The sequence below is a fragment of the Topomyia yanbarensis genome, chromosome 3 (genome assembly GCF_030247195.1).
Source record: "Topomyia yanbarensis strain Yona2022 chromosome 3, ASM3024719v1, whole genome shotgun sequence".
Classification (NCBI taxonomy): Eukaryota; Metazoa; Arthropoda; class Insecta; order Diptera; family Culicidae; genus Topomyia; species Topomyia yanbarensis.
Genome location: NC_080672.1, coordinates 50,950,112 through 50,965,809, shown reverse-complemented (window position 1 = coordinate 50,965,809; position 15,698 = coordinate 50,950,112). Strand labels below are relative to the sequence as shown.

At 42.7% G+C, this 15,698-nt stretch overlaps 1 protein-coding gene across 1 annotated transcript; it reads right to left on the bottom strand.

Moving 5' to 3' along the window:
• Positions 1 to 370: 370 nt before the first annotated feature.
• Positions 371 to 13,556, bottom strand: LOC131692467 (collagen alpha-1(I) chain-like). The gene is made up of 18 exons (XM_058979525.1): positions 13,191 to 13,556; positions 12,517 to 12,891; positions 5,250 to 5,890; positions 5,077 to 5,194; positions 4,836 to 5,014; positions 4,597 to 4,777; positions 4,434 to 4,532; positions 4,257 to 4,372; positions 4,023 to 4,194; positions 3,739 to 3,959; positions 3,610 to 3,676; positions 3,401 to 3,553; positions 3,121 to 3,335; positions 2,526 to 3,065; positions 2,232 to 2,466; positions 1,848 to 2,170; positions 1,611 to 1,791; positions 371 to 1,552 (listed from the first exon to the last, which is right to left on the bottom strand). Exons 2-18 carry the CDS (start codon positions 12,791 to 12,793, stop codon positions 564 to 566), a joined length of 4,707 nt encoding a protein of 1,568 aa, XP_058835508.1. The 5' UTR covers positions 12,794 to 12,891; positions 13,191 to 13,556; the 3' UTR covers positions 371 to 563.
• Between the last annotated feature and the right edge of the window lie 2,142 nt (positions 13,557 to 15,698).

Here is a 15,698-nt window from a genome sequence, read left to right as displayed (position 1 = left end):
ACACTCGAAAACAATGCTTCGCCCGCTTTAACAGTCTTTTTAAATATATTTGTAGTTGGGACTGTGTCCACATTTGAAATTATGGCGCCACTGACATATGGGCAAGCATATGGGGGATAGACTACTAGTGAAAAATTGTTCCTAAACCTGAGGGGTAGCCCATCAGCAAATGAGTGTTTGGGACTTTAAATAAAAGGTGGAGCTAGTGTTCTGGGAAAATTGCCGGATCGATGTTAGTCTGTGGCAATAGCACAAATCCTGTAACCATATAGGACGCCATGAATAGGCTGCCAAGCCTGTTGAAAGAGAGACTAAAACACTTTAAATCGTTTTATGATTTATCTATATTCACACACACGTTTCGAGTATCTAATACCTATTAAGTAAAACTACAAAGGGGAACCTACGCTAGTCTTAGTTGTAAAATCTTGTTACAAGATGTTTCCAAAAATATCACTTTCTTTGGTGTCATTCACTGTGGCAGTGACTATTGTTTCTGCCTCGGCAGTACCTGATTTTAAAATTGTTGAATTATGAAAAATTCTTTGGTGTTTTGCGCTGACTCAGTAGAAACACACCGCCCCTATCTCAATCCAGAACTGTTGGTTCAGCTCCCCAACATCCCGTAAGGCAATATCGATGACCGGTAGCCTCGTTGGTTTGTCGGTTTTATAGGTTAGAATCGATTTAGCATACATGGGCGCTTGGTACTGACATTCATCCAATAAGGCGTCATACCTAAGGCGTTGTGGTCCTTTGGCCGTCAACTCGGCATCGTTCCAGGCTAGCAGTTTTAAGCTTTGTCTGTAACTGTTCTTTTCTTTGTTGAAATAGGCAACACTGTTTTTACAGTGGTAGGTTATGTTCTGAGATGCAGAAGCGGATAACAATTGCAGGAAACCGATTTGGTTACTATCCGCTTTGTAGGTAATTTTCATTCCATCATCCATCTCTCCGAGCCATACTTCGGTCTCATCACCAATGTAATGAAGTTCTTTGGTTCTTAATGGCTGAGGGAGTACGCAAGTACTTCGTGTTTCAGCGTCGCAGTACACTAAAATAGCATCACGAACGTCGCCTTCATTCGGATCTATCCAATAATGACCAGTTGTAAAGTCTGGATAAGCTGCGAAGAGATCCCGACATGTCTTAGCTGGAGAAGATTGTTTACCGTCAGGTTTTTTGAACGTAGCGAAGGTATTTTTCAGTTGCTCATAAGCTGATTCTACTAGCTTTCTACGTTCCTCCTCAGTCAAGTCGAACACTTTGTTTAGTTTCATTGGTTCATCACCGAGGCTAGGGTCGGGGCCTTTAGTATTGCTCATTTGTCCGTGTCCCAGTAGCGCAGCTAAAGCAGCGGCATCATATCCAATACCATCTCCGGGAGGACCAGGGGGCCCCGGGGGACCTGCAGGACCTATAGGTCCTGCCTTTCCATCGTTACCTGGTGGACCTCGAGGTCCTGCTATGCCTATCATACCTTGCAGTCCAGGGGATCCATCTCTACCAGGGGGACCACGTGGGCCAACATCACCTGGTTTGCCTGGCAGACCTGTAGAATTTGATAAAGATTAATGTTGATCGTAGCTCGTTTTAATGGTCTAGCATACCTTCTGATCCTGTGTTACCCTTCTCTCCAAGAGGTCCAGCCGGTCCGGGTAAACCTTGTAGACCTATCAAACCACGATGTCCTTTTACACCTTTTTGGCCGGTTTCTCCTACATCACCCTTAGCGCCTTCCAATCCTGGTGGACCGGGCTTTCCTCGCGAACCCGGTGGGCCATCCACGCCCTACGGTTATAAAAAAAATAATATACCACTTGGTTTACTTTCAAACACTTGATTACTTGTGGTCCAGTTTCTCCTCGAAGTCCTCGTTCACCAGATTGACCAATAAGTCCTTGAGGCCCTGGTGGGCCTGGTAAACCTGGAGAACCAGGCAAACCTTGTGAACCTGGTGTACCAACTGGACCCTTATCTCCAATTCTTCCTGCAATTCCAGGTGGACCTTGTTTGCCTGGTGGCCCTTCATGACCTGGATCACCTGTAGGTCCAGCTGGTCCAGGTGGTCCAGCGACTCCAGCTTGACCCGGAGGGCCATCATTTCCTGGTTTTCCAGGATGTCCAGCTTCTCCGGCAACCCCGCGTAGACCTCTTGAACCCTGTTGTCCTGGAAGAAACATTATATTTTGAATAATTCATTCCTTTGATAGATCGTTGAAAGTAATCACCGCTAGGTCCTGGTAAGCCTGGCAAGCCTCGATCGCCCGGAGCCCCCTGTGGACCTGTATTTCCTGGTGGACCTGCTGGTCCTTCGCTACCTGCAGATCCTTTTATGCCCTCTGGGCCTGGTTGACCTGGTAAGCCTGCTGGTCCTGGATTTCCAGGCCTACCAGTGTCTCCGGGGTTGCCTTTCTGGCCTGGAATACCTGCCGATCCAGGTGGCCCAGAATTACCGGGTTGTCCCTTTTAAAATATTTTGAGGAAATGATTTTATAAATTTCTGTATTTCTGAAAACTCTTACCGCTGCGCCTGGATCACCTGGCCGTCCTGGAGCTCCCATTGACCCAATTTCTCCCCGTAATCCTGGTTCACCACGCGATCCTTTACTGCCGGTTAATCCAATTAATCCTTGCGGCCCAGGTTCACCAGGGATTCCAGGATTTCCGCTGTTTCCTTGTTCGCCTTTTAATCCCATGGCACCACGATCTCCTTTGGATCCAGAGAGACCAACCGATCCTTGCGGTCCCGGGAAACCTTGTAAACCTTGTGCTCCCACTGGTCCACGTTCACCAGTAGCTCCTGGCGCTCCGGGCTCTCCGGGTATGCCAGGAGTACCAGGTTCGCCTTTCTCTGCTGGTTCTCCTGGAGCACCCGTTGCTCCCATGGGACCTTGTAACCCCCTTTCTCCAACTCTACCGGCTGGACCTTCAGGTCCAATTGGTCCTGCAGCCCCTCGTTCTCCCTTTTCACCCAAAGGACCTGGAAGGCCTCTTAAACCTGGCATACCAATCATACCAGGAGCTCCCTGGTGGCCCTTCATACCGGCTGGTCCAGGAGATCCCTTTAAGAACATTACTGGTTGTGAGATATGGCAAGGATAAACGATTTTACTTTACCTGTGGCCCATCATTTCCTTGTGCACCAGCTTCTCCCCGGACGCCTGGCGTGCCGGGTGTTCCGATTGGTCCTCTCTCGCCAGGAAAACCTCGTTCTCCTCGTATACCTGGTTGACCAGCAGGACCTGCCGGTCCTGGTTGACCACTTTGACCATCTTTTCCAGGCGCTCCTGGGTTTCCTGGAGTTCCAGGCAAACCTTGGAAACCTCGAGGACCTAAATTTATGAGTAAAGGTTTAATTAGAGAAAATGGTCGTCCTGGACAAAAAGGTGTAATTTACCTCCAGGTCCAGGTGGACCACGATCGCCATCATTTCCAGGCGGCCCTGGAGGACCAGATATGCCAGGAGGTCCATCTTTACCAGCATCTCCACGAGGTCCTGGTGTTCCAGGTTGTCCAATATCTCCATCCTTACCAGGCTCTCCCGGAAAACCTATGATAAATTGTTTTTGTACTTTATAGCTCATTTATATTTTAATCCAGCATTACCTTTGTCTCCTGGTAAACCAATAGGACCTGGAAGGCCTTGTAGTCCTTGATGTCCAGGCTCTCCTACCTGTAAAACATAGTAGTTTCAGTGTGACTAACTAATCTTTAAACAATTACAAATTATCTTACCTTTCCGTCCGAGCCCGGTAGCCCTCTTTCACCCGGAGCTCCTGCTTTTCCTTGAGATCCAGGTCGTCCAGGAACTCCTCGCAGTCCTTGAATTCCTGGTGGACCTGGTGCACCTGGATCACCAGTTGAGCCCTTATTTCCTTGAGGACCTGCTGCACCACGATCTCCACTTTGACCCTTTATACCTTGTGCTCCATCAGGACCAGGCAATCCGGGAATACCTTTCGATGTGAGAACATTTGTAAACACTATCCCGCGAATGTTAAATCCGACAGCTCTCTTACCTGGTAAACCTCGTTCTCCTTGGGGACCAGCCAACCCAGTGGGACCCTTCATTCCTCGTTTACCTCGTTTTCCTTCCGGACCAACAGCACCAGGTAGACCTCTTGGTCCAGGCAATCCACCTTCTCCTTTTATACCAGCTTCTCCTTTGTATCCTCTTTCTCCAGGAAGACCCTGAAATGTAATGTAGGAATAATTGCGAAATATTTGCTAATAAACATATGCGAACAACGTACTGGTTCACCTTTAACTCCATTCTCTCCGGGGCTACCGTTAGCACCAGGTGCACCGCGTGATCCTGGGAATCCTGGTGGACCGGCGATACCCGGAGAACCTACTGATCCCTTTTCCCCTGTAAAATGGCATCAAAGTTTTACGCTAGCAATTTTTTTGGAAAGAATAACAAAACCTACCAGTTGCACCATCCTTTCCAGGAGGACCATTCAAACCAGGTTCTCCAGCCAGACCAGGTCTACCCGATTCACCCCGTGGACCTTGCGGACCTTGGCTACCTGTATTACATTTTTAATTAATTGAGCACTTCTAACATGTTCGGAAGTATCGTTTAAAATCTACCTTTTGGTCCTTGGCCTCCCATATCACCTTTATTTCCGGGAGTTCCGGGGAAACCTGGCGGCCCAGGTTTGCCAACTGGTCCTGGTTGTCCCGGAGGGCCAGCTATTCCATCAATGCCACGCAACCCCGGAGGACCAAGTGATCCTTCCCGTCCACGTTCACCTCGGGGTCCAGCAGGTCCCTAACAAAAGTCGAATAATTATTTTCCGAGTTCGGTATACAACGAAATTCATACTTACGACCGGCCCAGGAGCGCCAATTGGACCGATGGCTCCAACCGAACCCTTTTCTCCGGAAGCACCCTGCTCTCCCTTTGGGCCATCTAATCCAGCAAATCCTTGATGTCCCTTAATGCCTGGTACCCCAGGCAAGCCGGGTAATCCTCGTGGGCCAGGTTGACCGACTGCGCCTTGTGGTCCTGTTATAGATATTTAAAACTGTTGTATGTTTTGTTTGATACCAACGAAGTTTTGACGTTACCTGTATCGCCGTCATCTCCAGGAGAACCATCTTTGCCAGGAGGGCCTGGCAATCCTCTCGATCCAGGGGGGCCTGAAACTCCCGGAGGTCCTGGTTCACCAGGTTCTCCTCTTGTTCCCTAAAATATGAAAATAGTTAGATCTCTATAGCTACGGGTAAAAGATTATTTTCACCTGAAAACCTTGTGGTCCTGATGCACCGGGGGGGCCGGGAGGTCCACGTGGCCCAACAGGTCCTACTTGAGCGTGCATGTATTGAAAGTTATCAGGGGAAGGGCCCTTGTCAGAACCAGCCATTGAGTCTTGTAGTTGCTGGGTGTAGAAGCTTAAGTCCGGTACAGGACCCGGGGGGCCTGGTAGGCCAGGCACTCCAGGTGTACCCGGAGTTCCAGGAAGCCCAGCATCGCCAGGAACTCCAGGTTGCCCAGTGGGTCCAGCTGGTATTCTATTTCCAAGTTCAGAAGCATCAAATTCTGGAGCTTCCGTTGTGGTGGTAGTAGTAGTGGTAGTTGTGGTGGTCGAAGGCGGAATGATTTCCACTTCCACATCTGCTTTGATTTTCGGGCAATCCGCTTCATCGCAGACGACTTGGCTGTTCCGACACTGGCACGTAGCACAGCCCGCGTAACCCGATTGGAACTGATCCTTTTCTCGGTACCATTTGCCCTCGTGTAAGCAGGTGAACGGTTGTACGATCGATTCAGGCTCAAGCGGTCTTACGCTGACTGTAATATGAGGGGCCGGAACTTCGCCACGTGGAATTTCATCGTCCGGCTGGCGGAATGTTGATTCCGTGGTACGGTTGCTGGCAGGACCTGGGAATTAAAATTGTTTTGTTTGAATATTCGAATATTCGTTTATAAGGAGTTAGGCGTAAAAAATCTAGTTGACATTAATTCCTAATCGAAGAAATAGGCAGAAGTTTTTATTATTTCAATATAATAATAAACCGGCAACTTTCTTTAGGCTATTCCAGTTGAAAGTTCCATTGTAACCCCTTGAACAGTGGTCGGAAATGCCAAAAACGTGAACTTAATTCACTAGAGGTCAAACCATCGAATATATTCACAGGGTGTCTTTGGGGGAATTGTTCATATGAATATTCTCCACAATCTGTTAAAAAATAAATTTAGGTATGGCTTACTATGATCGAACTAGAAAAAATAACTTTTTATACTGACGAGGCACATAGTTAGTGTCTTCGACCAAGTTTTAGAATTTTGTTGAACAACTTGAACTTGCAGGACTTAAGGATATCGATTTGTAAAGCGGCAACCCCCCTAACTTTATTCACTATGACTTTTTGTGCGAATGATGCTCCAGACAAATATAGCGGTATTAAAACAACATAATACTGTTGAAACTGGTATGTAAAAATACTCATTCGTTTCAAAATTATTAAAGAATTTTATTTTTTAAGCCAACTTCAATTACGAATAAGAGAGAAAAGTGCAAACGAAAATATTAAAATCTAGAATAACTTTGAAACGAATGAGTATTTTTACATACAGTCTTAAACAATATTATGTGGTTTTAATGCTTCCACATATGCTTGGAAGATGGTTTACAGGAAAAGTTGCAATGGAAAAAGTTATATTCGAAAAAACTAAATTTAGGGGGCTTGCCACAGAAAACGCTTTATAAATCGTTAAACCATAAGTCTTTCATGTTCAACAAAATTCTTCATTACGAGCATTTCTAAAACTTTGTCAAAGACACCAACTTTCTACTTCGTCAGCATAAAACTTTTTTTTTTAGTTCGATCATAGTAAGCCATGTCTAATTTTAATTTTCATCAGGTTATGGGGAATATTCTTACGAACTAATCGTCCAAAGACACCCTGTGAATATATTCGATGGATGGCCTCTAGTGAATTAAGTCCACATTTTTGGGATTTCCGACCACTGTGGACTGTCATCTTGAATACAGCTGGCGAGGTACCGCATTTCTTATTCAGACGCCCGTTCCGGGACAAACGCTCCTAACATGGAGAACAGATGCCCTTCCACTTATCCCTTCCACCGCGATGATACACATGATACAGACTTGCCAACCAACTTTGCCATCAGGGCAACAAATGCATAGGACGGGAGGGAAGTGTTTTTTCACCCGATTATTGGCTTGGAGAGCTTCCACTCAACCACCAACGACAGCGGCGTATCTGCAGCACCTATTTTTCACGGAAGCACACCCGATTGGCGAAACTTGCTAGCAAATCGATTTTGTTTTGATGGACATCGTCTTGTGGATGGGCTACATTGAACCAGAAACCGCTCGACAGAAAAAGTAATTTGCTAACCTTTTTTATCGTCTCTAAGAGCAATAAAACAACCCAAAAAATAAAAAATAAGTTTGATGGACGGTCGACGATTCTCCAATGTAATTGATGTCAGGACCTTCCAACGACCGAACGTCGACTCTGACCATTATATGGTTGGGTGTAAGATTCGCGCAAGACTGTTCACAATAACTGGTTCTGGGATTGAGAGAAAACATGCAGCGTTTATAGGCTGAGGGTGTTCTCGAGGATTAATACTACAGCCACAGCAGTTATGGGTACTTAACGTGGAAACCAGCTGAATGGCTGGTTCGACGTTGAGTTCCAAAGAGCGACAAACGAGAAAACCAGGCCAGGAACCGAATGCTTGCAGCGGCTACACGACAGAACAGGGAACAATATGGTAACCTGAGGGCAGCTGAAATAACTGGCAGCTGAAATAGCTGGGAAGGACGGAGCCGCTGCAAAACTTCTAAATGTCAGGAGTGACCTGACAAGCCACAGCGTGATTGGGATGATCTGAGGGATGAAGAAATGCTTTCGAATAGGTTGGATAGCCTCATATGCCCTATCTTCAAGAAGATCCATAAACTCGAGTATAAATACTACCGAGGCATAACGATCCTCAATGCTGCCTACAGACACTCTCTCGTATTCTGTTCAGCAGACCACGCTCGTTGGCTGAATCCTTTGTTTATCCTGTGACAAACTCTGGGAAAATTCCGCAGTGCAACTTGCGGACTCGCCATTTGTTTGTGGACTGTAAGGTGGCGTGCGATTCAGTGAAACTAAACGAACTGTGACAACGTTTGAACATGGTTTTCCGACAAAACTGATTCTTATGACGCTGGACGAGTCAAGCGCCAAAATAGCCGGAGTGACATCCGACTCCTTTGTAATGTTAGATGGATTGTAACCAGGCGATGTGCTCTATTATCTATTGCTCTGTTGAACAGCGCTCGAAGATACGATACTTAGATCTGATTTGCCAAATAATGAAAACATCATCACAAGACTGCACATGCAATGGAAGAGGAATTATTGACTTTTAAAGGGAGATAAGGAACGAGGTTGTCGACGAATTCTTATAATTTTTTTTATATATTTCGTTTATGCGTTTATTGTTTCATTTATCGGCTCAATGCGTTAGCTTAACTGAGCCGTGGTTCTTTTAATTACTATTTACAATGTGAAAATAATAATAAATGAATCGATCTTTATTATATATCCATCGGATCTTGTGTGCGCGATTCGTTACTTCTTTTTTCTTGTTGGAGATCCATTTGCTGCATCGCCTGCTGTTGCTTGAGGATCACTTAGTCCGCTTTCTATTGGTTTATCGTTTTCATCCCTGCTCTCCTCGCTATTAATGTTGTAAGGGTTTTCACGATTATCTGGTTTAAGTTGTTTGAAGGAACTGCGGGTCACACTCGTGTATCCCTGTTTTTTGCCATTTAATTTATTATCAATGGTGCTGGGAGTTGATTGAAAAGTAGTAGGCGCATCACAATGATCGGACATGCTGTGCATAGGTCCCATTGTTCCAGTTCTTGTTGGTACCTTAACAGCAACTCCAGTTGTTTGTGATTTAGTTGATGTTGATGAGTGCTTTGTGATAGGTTCGCTTCCAGTTGATGTTGTAGCGTTAGAGGTTTTTGAACATGGTTCCCGTAGTGTGTCTTTTTGTTACAAAACTGGCACGTAGGGTTCTGTTCTTCATATGTGCAGTGTGATTTGAGATTTGGTTAGGCCTTTTATTTCGTATTGAAAGTTCAAATAGTAGGGAATAGGTTTTGTCACTCGCATTCTCACGACACGAACGCAGTTGAAAATATCTGGAAAAAAAAACTTTCTCGAGGCTTCAAACTTAACGGATTCCACCGTTCCGTATTCCGACATTATGGTTGAAATGAATTTGCCGGTAGTACGCGGGGATAGATCGTGCAGATCTTTTCATCGTCAATATAATCGGGTATCTTGATTCTAACATTATCATGCTCAACGACATGTTGCATATTGTTTTCCATAGCAAAGTTTCCGCCAAAATATTATCAGTACAGCATTGCGAGTGTGGTGGAATTGTATAACGATGAGTTCCGAAAGTTTAAGCTGCATTTGCACCTTTAATAACTGTTCCACTTCGCGAACGCTAGGGCGGATTGGGCACTGTTTAAAACAGATGGCCACCGTATTGTTCAAATATTGGAATTGAATTGAAATTAACTTTCGATACCGCACAGATGAAAATTACTGTACTTTATTGTTCACACGCTGTGCACTGGCTTGGGGCGACTGTTATTTTTCGATTGTTTTGCTTGCTTATAGCACTGACGGTACATGTAGACAGCAGGCTGTAGGTAGAAACGTTCATTAGGTTCACTACACTGTTTAAAAGCTGAAATTCGCTAATTTTTCTACATTCGCCATTTTGCGTTCAAAATGGCGTCAAACATCCGTTTTCATCATTTACTCATCCAGCCTGTTCCAAAAATACCAATATAGTTTGGGTCATCGAGAATCAAATATACTCAACCGGAAGTCGCCATCTTGGATCACAAAATGATGCTATACATCCATTTTCATCATCTACTTGTCAAGCCCTACCCACATTGCAAGGTTTATCGACAATATTGCTCAACAGGAAGTTGCAATCTTGGATCTCAAAGTGGCACTAAACATCCATTTTCATTATCTGCTTGTCAAGCTCATTCCAAAAATAATCACATTGTAAAGTTATATTCATTAAATTTTGTGAACTAATTTGACGAAACGATTTAAAATAAGAATGTGAAGCAAACTTTTTTTGCGAACTAAATCCCAAAACAAACTAACACTTTTTTACGAATTAATTCAATTTAGGAACCCCCGGTTTGGTTTGTAAATGGAGGTTACAGCACCGACGAACCGACGTGAGAGAGGCATTCGAAAAGTGTCCCATATAAAATAACGATTGTTTTGAAATGAAGCGATTGATACTGCCAAACTGTAACAGATCGCTCCGCCATGTTTGAATAACGGCAGGCTTCTCGATAGGTATATTGATATTACATACGGTGTGCAATTCTATCAGTTGCGTATGTGGTGGTAATATGCATCAAAATAGTATCCAGAATTCATTGAAAATGCATGTATTTTGTTACTTTTGTTCTTTTAACGGGTAGTTTTGCAAAATAGTGCATTCAAAAGGTTATAAGAAACTGGAAAAACGATCTTTAACAAGAATAAAAGATAGTTTGTTCATTCTAGCATACCTGGTACAACGTCGATACACTTTGGATTTTGCGTATTGTTGTTTTATCGACGAAGACTACCACGCGAACCATAATACAGATGCCGCTAGTGTAACAACGTATTTTTATATAAACAATTAGGACAGCATCTGACACATTTTTTGTTCCATATGGCACGTCGGTGGTTACAGTGTATACAAATATGTTGATATTTGGAAGACTGATAAAACACGACTGATTACAATACATTACATTACATTACACGACATGTAGTGCGAATGCCGGACTAGAGACCATCTAAAGTTATTCCCAGCAGAGAGCCTGGAAGAGGTCGTTGACTTTGAGGCAGGTTTGCACTCGCTGTCTGTGGGAAATTGAGAAAGATGCGCGGGCGGAGACTGGACCTGGGAATCTATAATATATTTGGTTATAATTTAGAGTACCCAAATTTTTAGTCCACTATGATAATGAATTGGCCGCAAAATCGACTTATTTTGCATGATTTAGAAATAAACTATTTTTGTTCTTCATTTTCATGTGCATAGTAGTTGCAAGATGCTCGTGCAGATTTTGTAATAAGAATTTTGAGCATTGATTAAAATACATGAACTAATACCACCTATTCTCATAATAGCATCTAAGAACCTAAACGAAATATTTAGGTAAAAATGTTCGGCGTCGGCGATAAAACATGAGGCTGCGAGTTATGTTCTATCAACGACGATGCAGTAGACTTGGGTGGAACGCCCTCCCAGTCACCGTGGCAAGCAGAAAGTTATCAAAAGTTGAGCAAAGCGAAATTGATGCTGGCAGAGTTTCTGCGAGCATTTTGCACGATTTGTTCGAGAAATCTGGCACAAAAATCGCTCAAATGCACAACCGTTTCTGACAGAGGCGGTTAAACCAACCGATGCTGCTCACTTTTATCCAGAATCCAACCAGGAATGTAAGGCCAAGATCTCTGTACGCCTTCTGCCACATCTTTGTCAGATGTTTTGCTCGATTCGTGCTAAATTCTACCAGGTAGGAATTGTCAGGATCTTTGCACAGTTTATGTCCGAGTTATGCCAGGGTTTTGCTCGGTTCCTGTCAAAATTTGCCAGAAAACGCGAGCGAAACCTAGTTCGCCCAAGCTCAACTAACCCGACAGGATACGCACAGAAATCTGACAGGGCTGCCAAGCCAAGACTGACAGAAATCTAGCAGAGCGGTCTCAGTCAGAAAAAATGATGACTGGGCTACTCCTACTAGCGGAAGGCAAAAGATTCTTCACATTTTCTTTGGATCATACACAGTCGTAGTTTTTAGCTCTAGAATACCTACCGTCTTTGAATTTCATTACTTTTATTTCTCTTTGTTTTAAATTGTCCGAAAATAGCCAACAAAATCGATACAGTAAATCATATATGACCATTTATTACTGAAAAACTATATTACCCGTAAAGACAAATCATTTATTTTTGAGCCACCCTAATAACTAGCAAAGCCAATTTGAAATATATTTCAATATCCAAACAGGTTTTAAGAGCAAAAACATTTCTTTGAAAAATTGTATCTTCACGACAAAATAGTTCTTTTTGAGCCACCCTAATGATTAATAAACAGTTTTTCTAATAAGTTTTAATACCAAAAACGATCCAGCGCATGAAAATTACTAAACAAAAACTTAAAAAAATTATAATTATGTCAGCCAGTTTTCATGGTTAGCTAGGAGTAGTATTTAGAGCTTCACAAATTCGCAGTGCAGTGCACTGAGTGCACGCTTCTTTGAAAATCTAGCGAAATCGTCTTAAGGCACCAGTGGCTGCTCGTTCAGTGGGCTATATGCGCGACTTCCGGAGGGTTAATGAAAAATCAGTTTTGCGAATACTTGCATTTGACACTGTAGCCATGTGCCTATATATAGTTCCAAAAAATTGTTATAAGCCTTACCATTCTCACTGTCATAATCCCGTTCGTTCTCCCCATAGTCGTAGTTATCGTAGTTGTCATACTCGGAATATGCTGGTGGCGCATCTGCCTGCGGACGTTCCTTTGGTCTAGCTGCTTTAGCTAACGATTTAGTTTTCAGTTTTCCACTTTTCTTGAGCTTCTTTTTTACCGGCTTCCGGGCAACCTCCGGAGTATCATCTTCACATTGAATCTGGTCGATCAATATCACAGCTATGAACAGCAACGGCAGAACCGCTCGTTTGATTCGAAACTGCATTGCTTCTGCGGTATGGTAGGGGATAGAAACCTTTGGCACAACACTAGTTTAGCACATTGTTTCTGACTTCTCTCACGGACGACCTGCGATCAGTGATCCTGCGGAAGAGAAAGTATGCAACACTCATATTATTCGCACACTAATCTCATTCATTAATTTGATAAGCATTCGTTGGAACCGGTTGAAGCAGTTAAACACGGAAGAAAATATTACGAAATTTCGTTTCTATTCTAATGGCAACTGTTCACTGATAACACGTTTAACTGGCGGCTCCCAGCGTTGATTGCATTGCGAGTTAGATTCGCTTTTTGGCGTTCATTCACATATGTGAACTGTTCTATTTCTTGTTCTTATAAAATTATGTCACACCACCAGAGAACTGCTGATAAGACCATACTAATTTGAGGATTTTGTCGGTTAGTTGCTGCTTAAAGGTTAGAATCTTCGAAGCTGTTGAGCCTTTTTTTCTGATACACTAATCCATTTTATCCTTTAGAAATGTATTTAAGCACATAGGTAACAATATTGCACTTCAATGTCACGGTAATTTATCCTGGGATAAAATCTCCATTTCCGAGTTATCTCACACTTTTTCCTGTCGAATTTACATCATATCGAACACATCCTCACAAAACCCACTCACTTCATCCAGTTATCTTTATGGAGTAAGATCACTTGCCACTTCAATCTGGATCACAACCTAATTTCTTCTAATTTCACTGAACCACTGAAGCCGAAAGAAAGTCCAAACCGCGCGCGTACAAAGTCCTAGAACAACTGAAAATGCTCTCGCGCCTGGAAAGCTTTTTATAGCGAGTTGCGCCAACGCGATCACGACTTAGAACTAGATCGTCTTCGCAGACTCTCGAAAGTTTCGAAGCACCAACCCGTCGTCACTTGCTGTAGGAGCTAAACCGGAGCGGGGAACAGCATTTGCTACATTGTGATTACTATTCCGCGTTTTTTGAGATTGCCAGAAAACTGTTTCTTATAGCATACGCAGGCAGATTGATGTATGAGGTTTTTCGATTATTTCACTAGGGTACTAGAATACTGGTCTATGAATATAGCTATATTGGAACTGATTGTACATTGCAAATTTAAGCTGCTATCAACTTGCGAAATTCTATCCATATGATCCAGCAAACTGATTGATTTCGAATGCAACCTTTCTAATTATACATGTCTCAATTTTTATTATTTGAAGCACGCTAATTTCATTGAATGCAGAAAAAATAAGAATTTCTAGGTTGTATATATTTTAATTGATGTTTTAACCATCCGGTATAATGCGTTTAAGTGGCATCATCAGAGCATGAGCCATAATATTTATGGGGCAATTTGCAACTATACATCCGATTCCGTCGGCTTGCCTAAATAACTGTATTACTGACACAACCAAAATTATACCTAGTTACAATAGATCTAGAACAAATTTGTCCATAAGGAATGCAGCTCTCATGGCTATGTTAGTAGGTTGTCACCATCAGAAGCCGAAATCAATTGCGCTTGACCGACCGGCTATGTTGATGGAAAAAGCATACCCATGCACAACATTCGGTCGCATATACTAGAACAACGCGAATCAGTTTGTTGCTTCGGGTGAGATTGCGATCATTTGCTTTCGAAGCTAATCGTTATGGATGGTCCATCGCGATTGTGCGTATCCAACCCGTAGTAGAGCAAGTGCGAAACGCATCAACAAGTGTTAGAGTATGGGAGTCGGTTCCGGTTAATTAAGATTTATGAGTCTGTAGACGCTAACCGATTAAAGGAACGTGTTTTAAGATGCATGTCTTGGCAGGATAAATTGAATTATATACGGTCACTAGCATTGCAGTATTCAATTCGATTTTCTTTTATTGATTTGTGACAGATATATTACATCAACATGCGTACTTCGAATGCCTTTTTACATTTCTTATAAAAGAAATGTATAGAATTCGCTCAAACTTTCAAGACTTTTTCCGAGGCCCGGAGGGCCGAGTCTTATATACCAATCGACTCAGCTCGACGATTTGGGACAATGTCTGTGTGTGTGTGTGTGTGTGTGTGTCTGTGTGTGTGTGTGTATGTAACGGACAAATTCTCATTCGTGTTTCTCAGCAATGGCTGAACCGATCTTATCCAAACCAATTTTAAATGAAAGAACTAAAAAACAGTATGAACGCTATTAATTTGTTTTTGATTCTGATGTTTAGTTTCCAAGATATGAATGTTTGAATGCGTAAAAATGGCGTTTTTGCAGTTTTTTTGAATTATCTGCCGAAATTAACAATATAGATTAACAATTTATATGTTTTTAGACAGCTTCAACGAATACCTTACGAACAAGCTATAGATTGTTGAAATCGAACTATTATCAAAAGAGATATTTAACATTAAATGCGGACGAAAGATTTTTATCATTTCCCATTGCCAGAAATAGGGTTAACGTGCCCTTATTCATCTCATTAGTCACGATGTCACACTATTTCGCTGAAAACTCGGCTTACAATTCTTGGATTGCGCTTAAATAGGTGTCAACATCTTTGCTTCGGTCTTAGGAAGCAGATCAATAAAAAATCTACCTTGAAAAAAGTGAAATACTCGCGTTAGAGCGAAGCGAAAAGTCGAGTACAACGCACCCTTATTCATCCTACCATTTGGAATAATGCGTTGAATAGAGATAGCAGACACTGCTCTAACTAATGTGTTCAAATGGGTGGGATGAATAGTGGTGCTAAGATGAATAAGGGCGCAGTAACCCTATGACCAAAATCATGTAATCTATTTTTAACGCTAAAACGGCTTATTCTAGTTCAATAGTATTTTCGGTGAATTTAATAGAGGCAATATGCCCTTGCTTTTGGTATTGTGCTTTTGCTGATTAATCCCCCTATGAGTGAGATATTTTCACAAATTT

Coding starts and splice junctions, on each gene's coding strand:
- LOC131692467 (XM_058979525.1), bottom strand. CDS start 12,793: ATGCAGTTTCGAATCAAACGAGCGGTTCTGCCGTTGCTGTTCATAGCT. Junction 5,891..12,516: donor GGATTATGACAGTGAGAATG/GTAAGGCTTATA, acceptor TTTAATTCCCAG/GTCCTGCCAGCAACCGTACC. Junction 4,533..4,596: donor GGGAGGCCAAGGACCAAAAG/GTAGATTTTAAA, acceptor AATGTAATACAG/GTAGCCAAGGTCCGCAAGGT.